The sequence below is a fragment of the Heterodontus francisci genome, chromosome 2 (genome assembly GCF_036365525.1).
Source record: "Heterodontus francisci isolate sHetFra1 chromosome 2, sHetFra1.hap1, whole genome shotgun sequence".
NCBI classification, from domain to species: domain Eukaryota; kingdom Metazoa; phylum Chordata; class Chondrichthyes; order Heterodontiformes; family Heterodontidae; genus Heterodontus; species Heterodontus francisci.
The window spans coordinates 154,368,154-154,381,508 of record NC_090372.1 but is presented as its reverse complement, the minus strand read 5'-3'; the positions used below and the strand labels follow the sequence as shown (position 1 = coordinate 154,381,508).

General features: G+C 42.6%; 1 protein-coding gene across 11 annotated transcripts in view; it reads right to left on the bottom strand.

Moving 5' to 3' along the window:
• The window catches only part of krit1 (KRIT1 ankyrin repeat containing), a 103,977-nt gene that overhangs the window by 10,477 nt on the left and 80,145 nt on the right, over nucleotides 1-13,355 (bottom strand). For all 11 annotated transcript variants that reach the window (XM_068012324.1, XM_068012408.1, XM_068012379.1 and 8 more), the window contains 2 exons: nucleotides 7,585-7,736; nucleotides 2,520-2,686 (listed from right to left, as the gene is read on the bottom strand). In XM_068012324.1, coding sequence (XP_067868425.1) covers nucleotides 2,520-2,686; nucleotides 7,585-7,736 — 319 coding nt within the window. The remainder of the gene's footprint in view (nucleotides 1-2,519; nucleotides 2,687-7,584; nucleotides 7,737-13,355) is intronic.

Genomic DNA, 13,355 nt, shown 5'->3' with positions numbered 1-13,355 from the left:
ACTTACCTTCAGTACCAGTTCCTTGGTATCCTCCTTGGCCAGCTGGGCTGCAGTCCCAGCAGTGGCCACCACTCCCTTTGGCGCTGCTGAGACTAAGAGCTGCCGGCCCGCTGATTGGCCGGCAGCTCCTCCCTCTAGTGGGTGGAAGTCCTGCTTCGGGCCAATTAAAGCCTGGGAATCTGTAAAACACAGGACGGATCCCCAGGCTGGGCGGAAGCGGGTTCGGCACCGACATTTATGTCGGAGTCCGGCTCCCGTCCGCCCACTGTAAAATTCCGGCCATAATGTGGGAAAGTGTGAAATTATCCACTTTGGCAGGAAGAATGAAAAAGCATATTATCTAAATGGTGAGAGATTGCAGAGCTCGGAGATGCAGAGGGATCTGGGTGTCCTGGTGCATGAATCGCAAAAGGTTAGTATGCTGGTACAGCACGTAATTAGGAAAGCTAATAGAATGTTATCGTTTATCGCGAGGGGAATGAAATACAAAAGTAGGGAGGCTTTGCTTCAGCTATACAGGGCACTGGGGTGATACCACATCTGGAGTACTGTGTACTGGTCTCCTTATTTAAGGAAGGATGTAAATGCATTGGAGGCAGTACAGAGAAGGTTTATTAGACTAATACCTGGAATGGGCGGTTGTCTTACGAGGAAAGATTGGACAGGCTAGGCTTGTATCCGCTGGAATTTAGAACAGTAACAGGTGACTTGATTGAAACATACAAGATCCTGAGAGGTCTTATCAGGGTGGATGTGGAAAGGATGTTTCCCCTTGTGGGAGAATCTAGAACTAAGGGTCACTGTTTAAAAATAAGGGGTCGCCCATTTAAGACAGAGATGAGGAGAAATTTTTTCTCTCAGAGGGTAGTGAGACTTTGGAATTCTCTTCCTCAAAAGATGGTGGAAGCAGAGACTTTGAATATTTTTAAGGCAGAGGTAGATAGATTCTTGATAAATAAGGGCATGGCAGGTTATTGGGGGTAAGTGGAAATGTGGAGTAATCAGTTCAGCCATGAACTTATTGAATGGCGGAGCAGGCTCGAAGGGCCGAGTGGCCTACTCCTACTCCTAATTCATATGTACTTGTGGAATCATGTGGTACTCAGTGTTGTCAATAACGCAGCTCAAAAACAATATCTGAGTACTGTAAGAAATCTTTGTATTTCTCTACATTATACAAAAGACAACATTCTCAAAGGTGTTCCAAGGCATCAACTGCTTAAGATGCAAATAAACCATTTAATTTCACTCTTGAGGTTTAAAGTCATCATCTCAGTCCTCAGTGTAACTACTTTGGGACACACTGCAGACTGTATATTAAGCTGCACCTGATTAACTGTGTTCTGGTGTGTTTACTGCAGTTGTTAAGATCATTAATTATGTTCGGGTAAAAATTGCAGACATTGAATGTTCAAGGATATTTGACATTTAGGAAGGACAGGCAAAAATGAAAAGGAGGTGGTCTTGCACTGGTAATAATGGATGGGATCAGTATATTAGTAAGGGAGGATCTCAGATCGGAAGAACAAAATGTGGAATCTGTTTGGATGGAGGTAAGAAACAGCAAGGGGCAACAAACATTGGTAGGAGTTCTTTATAAGCCACCAAACAATAGTTGTAATGTGGCGCATGGTATTAATCAGGAGATTAGAGAAGCATGTAGCATGGGTAATACAGAAATCATGGGTGAATTCAACCTGCATATAGACTGGGTAAAGCTAATGAGCATTAATACTGTGAGGATGGTTTTCGAGAGCAGTATGTTGAGGAACTGACTAGAGAACAGGCTATTTTAGATCTAGTATTATGTAATGAGAAAGGGTTAATTAATAATCTTGTTGTAAAAGAACCTTTAGGGATGAGTGATCATCATATGATAGAATTTTACATTATGCTTCAAAGTGAGGTAGTTCAATCTGAAGCCAGGGTGTTAAATTTAAACAAAGGAAATTATGAAGGTATGAGGGGCAAATGCTGGAAATACTCAACAGGTCTGGCAGCATATGTGGAGAGAAGCAGAGTTAATGTTTCAGGCCAGTGACCTTTCATCAGAACTGCACTTGAATGGTGATGAGTGGCTTCAGTTAGCTCAGGCAACTGGCATGGTTTCAATCTGTTATATGGGCAGTCTTCCACTGTAGTGGTTTAGGGAGGAAACTAGAGACCAGAAAGAGCAGCTCTCTGCAAGGCCAAAATTACAACATAATGAAGAAATGTGCCAAAAAGGAAGACCACTTTGTGTTTTCTTCCCCCAAATACAAGGCAGATAGTACTTTCCCCTCCATTAATAATGCCCAACGTCTAACAATTAAGATTGGCAATAAAAGGCTTCCAAAGTGTAATTATTTGAGTGAGACATGTTTGTCTATTACACTAAGTTCTAGCTCAGACTCTGAAATAATCTGGTGGGAGGCAGAGGGAGACAAAGTAGACAGAGCTGTTAAAAGTCTTGAAGCTGAAATCCCTGTGGATCTAATCTAACTGTCTGCATTTGACATATTGCTTGGCGATGTACTCACTTGAGGAATCCCTGTTTATGTTTTTTACTCTCATAATTTCCATAGATGATTTGAAGGAGGAGACCAGCCAACGTTATCAACTGAGTGTCAGCACATGGGTATAATCCTTTCAGCAGGCTACTACGTGCCTCGTCGAATAGAATAAGGATAGCCAATGGATCATCCACCTTTAGCAAACAAGTTAAAATATATATTATATATAAACAGTGTGCACAGATAGTGTTTTATGTTTATTAAACATTTGAGAACTACATCAAATCCATGTTAGCAGCTAAGATGTGCACAGCAACCATAGATGCAAGCATATAAAATAATGAGTGAACCATAAAACTCTTTAAAAAAAAAAGTAAAATAAAACTGCAATGGTAAAACTTATACATTAAAACTTCAACAGTTGACCAAAAATAGGAGTCATTACAAATGAAAATTACATAAATGTCCAACTGTATGGATTGTTTTCCCTGCCCTTCACCTTTCACTAGTCTACTCAAGACACAGACCATCACAATCCAAGGGGTGGGGAAGAAACAATCCATCAGCTGCCAGGCCTCTACCTATGCTACAATAAACACCAAAAGTGCAAGAGCAGCATGGATGACTTTCCCACCAATCTTCCCTACCCAGAATACACAGCCTCTGCTCAAGAAACCCCACACTTTCTGCAACTGAGAAAATACAAAAGGAAACACTGAAAGCCATTTCAGAGAACTAGGAAAACAGAAACCCTAGATATGTTACTATTATAACTCTTTCAAAAGGTGGCATAGCTACAAAACTGAAACACAAGGCTGCCAGTGAAAGGGAGGAAGTAGAAACTATCCCAGCTCAGAGCGACCATCATACACAACAGAAAAGCTGAAATAGCAGTTACAGCATTGAGCAAGAGTTAGTGCACGGAGAAATAAAAAAAACACAAATATCAAACTAAGTGATCTAGAAAATATAACCAGCTGTACTTAGAAAGCAATATTAAGAAAACAGGTTTAAGCCAATAACAGAAGAAAATATTAATGCTTCCCAGTATAAAACATAAAAGGACACAATGTTTGCTAATTAGAAAGAAAATATACAGAACCCAATAAAAAACAAGTTAATATCACACGCAATAAAATGAACATAAAAGTATCGAATTCCTCTCTTCCTGGACTCTTATGGGTCAAAGATTTTGTATTTTCCGAAAAGATTTCTTTTCATCTATCGGATGCGAACATCGCTGGCAAGGCCAGCATTTATTGCCCATCCCTAATTGCCCTTCAGAAGGTGGTGGTGAGCTGCCTTCTTGAACCGCTGGAATCAGTGGTGTAGGTACACCCACAGTGCTATTAGGGAGGGAGTTCCAGGTTTTTCAAAGAATGGACAGACCCTTAAACTTCAAATCTTGTGGATATTAAAATGCTTTGCCAGGCTGAAAGACTTTCTGAAGAAACAAAGCTGCTAAATGTAACAAGCTGTTTTTCACTAGCATGCTCTGAGAAGCATGAAGCAGCGCTGATGAGCAAATTTCTTTTGGAAAACTTGCTGCATTGCTAAGCTGTGATACATTAACCTCGTTTTCTATACAGTAGATAAGGCCAGGAAATGCAATCAGTTCAGACAATACAGGCATATAAAAAAGCAAAATACTGCGGATGCTAGAAATCTAAAACAAAAACAAAGTGCTGGACCAGTTCTGATGAAAGGTCACAGACCTGAAACGTTAACTCTGCTTCTCTCTCCACAGATGCTGCCAGACCTGCTGAGTATTTCCAGCACTTTCTGTTCTTACTTCAGACAATACAGGTAGTTTGAATGGCTAATCAAGCCAAGTGAAGCAATCAATCAGTTCAAACAATGCAATCAGTTCAGATGGCTCTATGAGGTTGGGAAACGAGACATCTGCCACTGAGAGGAGACAGGACACAAGTTAACGAGTTTCGCACAACATGTATTGTGACTGAGCAAGACATAGAATGTGTACTTTTGAAAGACTGAAAGCTCAGACAATTCAAACGAAACCTAGGGGGGGAATGTCCCTTACAGCCTTTGCATGATGGGAATTTACTGATCAGAACAAGAACTGTATAAAAGATAAGGACAAGAAGATAGCAACACTGCAGACAGTAGAGGTGCCTTGGCCAGACATCTCGCCTTGAGGAGCTACAAACCATGCTGGACTGATCATCTGAGGGGTGGATGTCTGTATAAATTGCTTGTAATGATATTGGTGTGCTGCTCAAGTAGTGATTGGGGATTTGAATTTGTCTTAAGGATAATAAATTCTTGAAGACAGAACTCGGGTGTCTTGTATAATTTCTCGTAAATCTCATGCACATATCAATAATCTGTAGGTCTCAGGAGTGAGGTCTTACATTTTTGACTCAGCTACAGTGAATAACGGCAACATAGTTCCAAGACAGGATGGTGTGTAACTTGGAGGGGAACTTGCAGGTGGTGCTGTTTCCATGCATCTGCTGCCCTTTTTCTTCTCGGTGATAGAGGTCACAGGTTTGGCAGGTGTCGTCGAAGGAGGCTCAGTGAGTTGCTGCAGTGTATCTTGTAGATGGTACACACTGCAGCCGCTGTGCACCAGTGCTGGAGGAAGTGAATGCTTAAGGTAGTGGATGGGGTGATCAAGCAGGCTGCTTTGTCTTGGATGGTGTCGAGCTTCTTGAGTGCTATTTAAGTTGCACTTATCCAGGTCAGTGGAGATTATTCCATCACAATCCTGACTTGTGCCTTGCAGATAGTGGACAGGCTTTGGGGAGTCAGGATCTGAGTTACCTATTCTTGGAGCTACAGTATTTATAGGTTGGTCCAGATAAGTTTCTGGTTAATGGTAACACCTCCCCAGCAAGGATGTTGATGGTGGGGGATTCAGCTATGGTAATGCCGTTGAAGATCAAGGGGAGGCAGTTAGATTCTCTCTTGTTGGAGATGGTCGTTGCCTGGCACTTATGTGGCGCGAATGTTACTTGCCACTTATCAGCTCAAGCCTGAATGTTGTCCAGGTCTTGCTGCGTGCAGGCACGGATTGCTTCAGTATTTGAGGAGACGCGAATGGTACTGAGCACTGTGCAATCATCAGTGGACATTCTCAGTTTTAACTATCTGATGGGAGTGGGGGTGGGGGGGGGGGGGGGGGGGAGAAAAAGGAGGGAGTGGCGGAAGGTCATTCATCAAGCAGCTGAAGGTAGTTGGACCTAGGACACTGCCCCGAGGAACTCCTGCAACAATGTCCTAGAACCGAGATGATTGGCCTCCAACAACCACAACTCTCTTGTTTTGTGCTACATAGGACTCCAACCAGTGGAGACTTTTCCCCCCTGATTCCCACTGACTTCAATTTTATTAGGGCTCCTTGATGCTTAGTCAGTCAAATGTTGCCTTGATGTCAAGGGCAGTCGATCTCTGGTCTGCAATGAGTAGCTGAGCTCAATCAAGCTGCAGTAGATGCCTTACAATCAGCAAGCGTGGGTGAAATAGTTGAGGTTTCTAGCTTCTGTTCATACAGTCAGAGAGTGATTATGGCACAGAAGGAGGCCATTTGGCCCATTGAGTCCATGAAGGCTCTCTGTAGAGCAATTGAATCAATCCTATTCCCCCACTCTATCCTCGTAGCCCTGCAAGTTTATTTCCCTCAAGTGTCCATCCAATTTCCTTTTGAAATCATTCATCATATCCACTTCCACCATCCTCATAGACAGCAAGATCTCGGAAGGCAGGTCAGGAGGGTTATTATCCAGTGAATCCTACTGCAAAGTGCATACGGGTGGATGTTGGATGACAGCTTTATCAATCACAACAGTGACAGGATTCCTTACTATCCCCATGCTCAAATTGTCTACCAGCTTTCAGTTTAAACTCACAGATGAAAAATGGCAGAAGTTCTGGCTCAAAGAACAGAAAAAAACATCAACGTCATGAGTGATGTTCTAGTCATCTTCACCAGTAGAGATAATTATTCTATCCTTTCACTGACCGCGACCGTTACGTTATGTTTTCAAATTTAAAAAGTAACTAGGTAATGTTTTGTGCTGACAGAACTGTGGCTGAAATTGCTTTGTGAGCCACTTTGTCAGTTACAATAGAGCGGAATTTTCTTTTATTCATCTACTAATTATCCACACAAGTGTTATATATACGATCAAAGCCAGAACTGCTGTATAAACTGTGATAAGCCATATTCACAGTGGTTGAACTGAACCTTTATTCAACAACAATAACTTATATTTACATAGCACCTTTAACATAATAAAATATCCCAAAGCACTTTACAGGAGCATTATAAAACAAAGTATAACAACATGCCACAACATTACGTCAGATAACCAGAAGCTTGGTCAAAGGTAGGTTTTAAGGAATGTCTTAAAGGAGTACAGAGAGGTGGAGAGGCGTAGGGAGGGTATTCCAGAGTGTGCGGCTGAGGCAACCAAAGGCGCAGCTACCAATGGTGCAGCGATTCAAATCAGGGATGCACAAGAGGCCAAAATTAGAGGATCACAGATATCTTGGAGGATTGTGGGGCTGGAGGAGATTACAGAGATAGGGAGAGGTGAGGCCATGGAGTGATTTGAAAACAAAGATGTGAATTTTAAAATCAAGACGTTGCTCTACTGGGAGCCAACGTAGGTCAACAAGCACAGGGGTGGTAAGGGAACAGAACTTGGTGCGAGTTAAGAGACGGGAAGCAGAATTCTGGATGACCTCAAGTTTACTGAGAGTAGAATGTGGGAAACCAGCCAGAAGTGCATTGGAATAGTCAAGTTTAGAGGTAGCGAAGGCACGAATGGTGTTTCAGCAGCTGATGAGCTGAGACGGGGGCAAAGTCGGGCGATGTTACAGAGGTGGAAATCGGCAGCTTTAGTGACGGCACAAATATGACTAGTATACAGAGCTTGCGAATTCAAAAGCATCCTCACATACCAATCTAAATCCTACATCTACCTCCTCAGATGATAGTAATAGGAATAATGCAGTGACCAAAAGCTATCTTCAGGAGTGGAAGGATAATAATAAGGCTTAATAAATTTGTGTTTCTTAACTTTCGAAGACATACTTGTTAACAAAGCAGCATATTAGAACTAACCTTCTTTTCAGTTTCCAGTAGAAGTCGCACATCCCTGCGCAGGAAAAGTTGTGGTTTTTCCATGTGCGGATCAAGGCTCGTCAATTCTGCAACTATTTCTGGCCAGTCTCGCAAGTGCTGTAGTGATTTATGGTATGGTTTAAGTTGCAAACCTGGATAAAAAAAAATCTAAATATAATGTGTCAGAATTTTAACAGTCGTTAAATTTAATAAATATTATTTTAGAAAGGACAGAAATGGGAGCACGGGATGGTTCAATGGGTTAGACAACAGCGTTTCAATTCTGGGAATCAAATCCAGCGCAGGCTGCTGGAAAGAAAATCACCTCTGTTTACTGGTTTTAAGGGCCCGATATAAAATGAGTTTGGGTGATCTCAATCCTATGCTGGTAAACATAAGAAATAACAATAGAAGACCAGGGCGGCACAGTGGCGCAGTGGTTAGCACCGCAGCCTCACAGCTCCAGCGACCCGGGTTCAATTCTGGGTACTGCCTGTGTGGAGTTTGCAAGTTCTCCCTGTGTCTGTGTGGGTTTCCTCCGGGTGCTCCGGTTTCCTCCCACAGCCAAAGACTTGCAGGTTGATAGGTAAATTGGCCATTATAAATTGCCCCTAGTACAGGTAGGTGGTAGGGGAATATAGGAACAGGTGAGAATGTGGTATGGGATTAGTGTAGGATTAGTATAAATGGGTGGTTAATGGTCGGCACAGACTCGGTGGGCCGAAGGGCCTGTTTCAGTGCTGTATATCTAAATCTAAAATCTAAAACCATTCGGCCCCTAGAGCCTGCTCTGCCATTTAGTACAATCATGGCTGATCAAATACCTCAATTCTACTTTTCTCCTCACTCCCCATATCCCTTGATTCCCTAACAGATCAAAATCCATCTATCTCAGTCTTGAATATGCTCAACAATGGAGCATCCACAACCATCTGGGGTAGACCATTCCAAAGATTCATAACCCTAAGTGAAGAAATTCTCCTCATCTCAATCCTATATGATTCAGGATAAGGGGCAGACTGTGCCCCCATGTTTTAGATTCCCCAGCCAGGGGAAACAACCTCTCAGCGTCTACCCTGTCAAGCCCCTTCAGTTCTGATGAAGGGTCACTGACCTGAAATGTCAACTCTGCTTCTCTCTCCACAGATGCTGCCAGACCTGCTGAGTATTTCTAGCATTTCTTGTTTTTATTCCCTTCAGAATCTTGTATGTTTCTCTCATCCTTCTGAACTCCAGACTAGTATAGGCCCAATTTACTCAGCCTCACATCATAGGACAACCTGCTCATCCCAAGAACCAATCTAGTGAACCTTCACTGTGCCGCCTACAAGGTAAGTGTATCATTCCTTAGAGATGGAGACCAAAACTGTGCACAGTACTCCAGGTGTGGTCTCACCAAAGCCCTTTACAAGTGTAGCAAGACTTCTTTATTCTTGTACTCCAATCCCCTTGCAATAAAGACCAATTTATCATTTGGCTCCCGAATTGCTTGCTGTACTTGCATGCTAACTTTGTGTGTTTCTGGTACAAGTACACCCAAGTTTCTCTCAACATCAACATTTAAAAGTTTCATGCCTTTCAAAAAATATTCTGCTTTTTATTCTCAATACCAAAGTGAATAATCTCTCACTTGCCCACATTATACTCCATCTGCCACCCTATTGCCCACTCACTTAGCCTGTCTTTATCTCTTTGCAGCCTCTGTGTCCTCCTCACAGCTTACATTCCCACCTAACTTTGTATTGCCAACAAACTTAGATACATTACTCTCGGTGTCTTTGATAAGATAATGATACGATCATACGAATTATGAGCAGGAGTAGGCCACCTGGCCCCTTGAGCTTGTTCCGCCATTCAATAAGATCATGGCTGATCTGATTGTAACCTCGAGTTCGCTTTTCTGCCTACCCCCCATAACCTTTCATCCCCTTATCATGAATATATCTACCTCTGCCTTAAAAATATTTAAAGACTCTGCTTCCACTGCCTTTTGAGGACGAGTTCCAAAGACTCATGACCCTTTGAGAGAAAAAAATTCTCACCTGTCTTAAATGGGTGACCCCTTATTTTTAAACAGTGAATTCTGGTTCTAGATTCTCCCACAAGGGGAAACATCCTTTCCACAACAAGACCCCTCAGGATCTAAGACATTTCAATCAAGTCACCTCTTACTCTTCTAAACTTCAGCAGATACACGCCTCGCCTGTCCAACCTTTCCCCACAAGACAACCCATCCATTCCAGGTATTAGTCTTGTAAACTTTCTCTGAACTGCTTCCAAAGCATTTACATCCTTCCTTAAATAAGGAGACCAATACTGTACACAGTACTCCAGATGTGGTCTCACCAATGCCCCGTATAACTGAAGCATTACCACCCCACTTTTGTATTCAATGCCCCTCGCAATAAATGATAACATTTTATTCGCTTTCCTAAGATAACGGCTCATGGAGAATGGGGTAATACATTACTCTTGGTCTCTTCGTCTAGGCCATTAATATAGATTATAAATAGCTCAGGCTCCAGCACTGATCCTTGCAGCACTCCACTAGTTATAGCCTGCCAAATTGAAAATGCCCAGTTTATTCCTACTCTCTGCTTCCTGTCGTTAACCAATCCTCCATCCAAGCTAATATATTACCCCCATCTCCATGAGCCTTTATCTTGAGTATTAACCTTTTATGTGGCACTTTATCAAATGCCTTTTTTAAATACACAAGAACACAAGAAATAGAAGCAGAAATAGACCATATGGCCCATCCAGCCTGCTCCATTCAATACGACCATAGTTGATCTTGGGCTTCAATTCCACTTGCCTGCATGCTCCCCATATCCCTGGATTCCCTGTGAGACCAAAAATCTATCTATCCCACAAACCTCTGGGGTAGAGAATTCCAAAGATTCACAACCCTTTGAGTGAAGTAATTTCTCATCTCAGTCCTGAATGATCGACCCCTTATCCTGAGACTGTGTCCCCGTGTTCTAGATTCCCTGACCAGTGGGAACAATCTCTCAGCTTCTACCCTATCAAGCCCTTTCAGAATCTTGTATGTCTCAAATAGATCGCCTCTCATTCTTCTAAACTCCAGAGAATATAGACCCAATTTACTCAGCCTCTCATGATAGGACCAATTTAGTAAATCTTCGCTGCACTGCTTCCAGTGCAAGTATATCCTTTCTTAAATTTGGAGACCAAAACTGCACACAGTATCCCAGGTGTAGTCTCACCAAAGTCTTGTACAGTTTTAGCAAGACTTCTTTATTCCTGTACTCCAATCCCCTTGCAATAAAGGCCAACATGCCATTTGTCTTCCTAATAGCCTGCTGCACCTGCATGTTGACTTTGTGCATTCCTTGTACGAGTACCCCCAAGTCTCTCTGAACATCAACACTTAACAGTTTCACACCTTTAAAAAATATTCAGCTTTCCTATTTTAACGACCAAAGTGAACAACTTCACACTTCCCTACATTATACTCCTTTTGCCATTTTGTCGCCCATTCACTTAACCTGTCTATATCTCTTTGCAGCCTCTCTACATCCTCCCTGCAGCTTACCTTTCCAATGAGCTTTGTAGCATCAGCAAACTTAGATACATTACTCTCTGTCTCTTCATCGAAGTCATTAATATAGAGTGTAAATAGCTGAGGCCCCAGCACTGATCCTTGCAGCACCCCATTATTCACTGCCTGCCAACTTGAAAATGCCCCATTTATGCTCACTCTCTGTCTCCTGTCTGTTAGCCAATCCCCTATCCACGCTAATATATTATCCCCAACACCATGAGCCCTTATCTTGCCTATTAATCTTTTATGTGGCACCTTACAGAATGCCTTTTGAAAATCCAGGTATACAACATCGACTGGTTCCCCTTTATCTTCATCCTCAAAAACTCTAATAAATTTGTCAAACAGGATCTCCCTTTAGTAAAACCATGTTGACTTGTTCCAATCATACTATGCTTTTAGATAGCATTTGATCCAAGGAAGAGGCATATAAATTTGCCAGGAAAAACAACAGACCTGAGGATTGGGAGCAGTTTGGAATTCAGCAAAGGAGGACCAAGGGATGGATTAAGAAGGGGAAAATAAGAGTACGAGAGCAAGCTTGCGGGAAACACAAAAACTGACTGTAAAAGTTTCTATAGGTATGTGAAGAGAAAAAGATTGAAGACAAATGTAGGTCCCTTACAGTCAGAAACAGGGGAATTTATTATGGGGAACGATGAAATGGCTGACTAAATGCATAGTTTGGTTCTGTCTTCACAAAGGAGGACACAAATATCATACCAGAAATGTTGGGGAACACAGGGCTTAGTGAGGGAGAGGAACTGAAGGAAATCAGTATTAGTAGAGAAATGGTGTTGGGGAAATTGATGGGATTGAAGGCCAATAAATCCCCAGGGCCTGATGGTATGCATCCCAGAGTATTTAAGGAAGTGGCCCTAGAAATAGTGGATTCATTGGTGGTCATCTTCCAAGATACTATAGACTCTGGAACAGTTCCTACAGATTGGACGGTAGCTAATGTAACCCCACTATTTAAAAAGGGAGGTAGAGAGAAAGCAGGGAATTATAGACCAGTCAGCCTGACGTCGGTAGTGGGAAAATTCTAGAGTCCATTATCAAAGATTTTATAGCAGAGCACTTGGAGAACAGTGGTAGAATCGGACAGAGTCAACATGGATTTACGAAAGGGAAATCATGCTTGACAGATCTACTAGAATTCTTCGAGAATGTAACTAGTAGAGTTGATGAGGGGGAGCCAGTGAATGTGGTTTATTTGGCCTTTCAGAAGGCTTTCGACAAAGTCCCACATAAGAGATTAGCATGTAAAATTAAAGCGCATGGGATTGGGGGTAGTGTATTGCGATGGATAGAAAATTGTTTGGCGGACAGGATACAAAGAATAGGGATAAATGGGTCTTTTTCTGAATGGCAGGCAGTAACTAGTGGGGTACCGCAGGGATCGGTGCTAGGACTCCAGCTATTCACAATATACATTAATAATTTAGATGAGGGAACTAAATGTAATATCTCCAAATTTGCAGATGACACAAAACTGGGAGAGAGGGTGAGTTGTGAGGAGGATGCAGAGAGGCTTCAGGGTGATTTGGACAATTTGTGAGGTTATCCACTTTGGTAGCAAAAACAGGAAGGCAGATTATTATCTGAATGGCTATAAGCTGAGACAGGGGAATATGCAGCGAGACCTGGGTGTTCTCGTACACCAGTCGCTGAAGGTAAGCATGCAGGTGCAACAGACGGTAAAAAAGGCAAATGGTATTTTGGCCTTCATAGCGAGGGGGTTCGAGTACACGAGCAGGGATGTCTTGCTGCAATTATACAGGGCCTTGGTGAGGCCACACCTGGAATACTGTGTGCAGTTTTGGTCTCCTTATCTGAGGAAGGATGTTCTTGCCATAGAGGGAGTGCAGCGAAGGTTTACCAGACTGATTCCTGGGATGGCGGAACTGACATATGAGGAGAGATAGAGTCGGTTAGGAAAATATTCACTGGAGTTCAGAAGAGTGAGGGGGTATCTCATAGAAACCTATAAAATTCTAACAGGACTTGACAGGGTAGATGCAGGAAGGATGTTTCCAATGGTGGGGGAGTCCAGAACCAGGGGTCATAGTCTAAGGATACGGGGTAAACTTTTCAGCAGTGAGATGAGGAGAAATTTCTTCACCCAGGGAGTGGTGAGCCCTGTGGAATTCGCTGCCACAGAAAGCAGTTGAGGCCAAAACATTGTATGTTTTCAAGAAGGAGT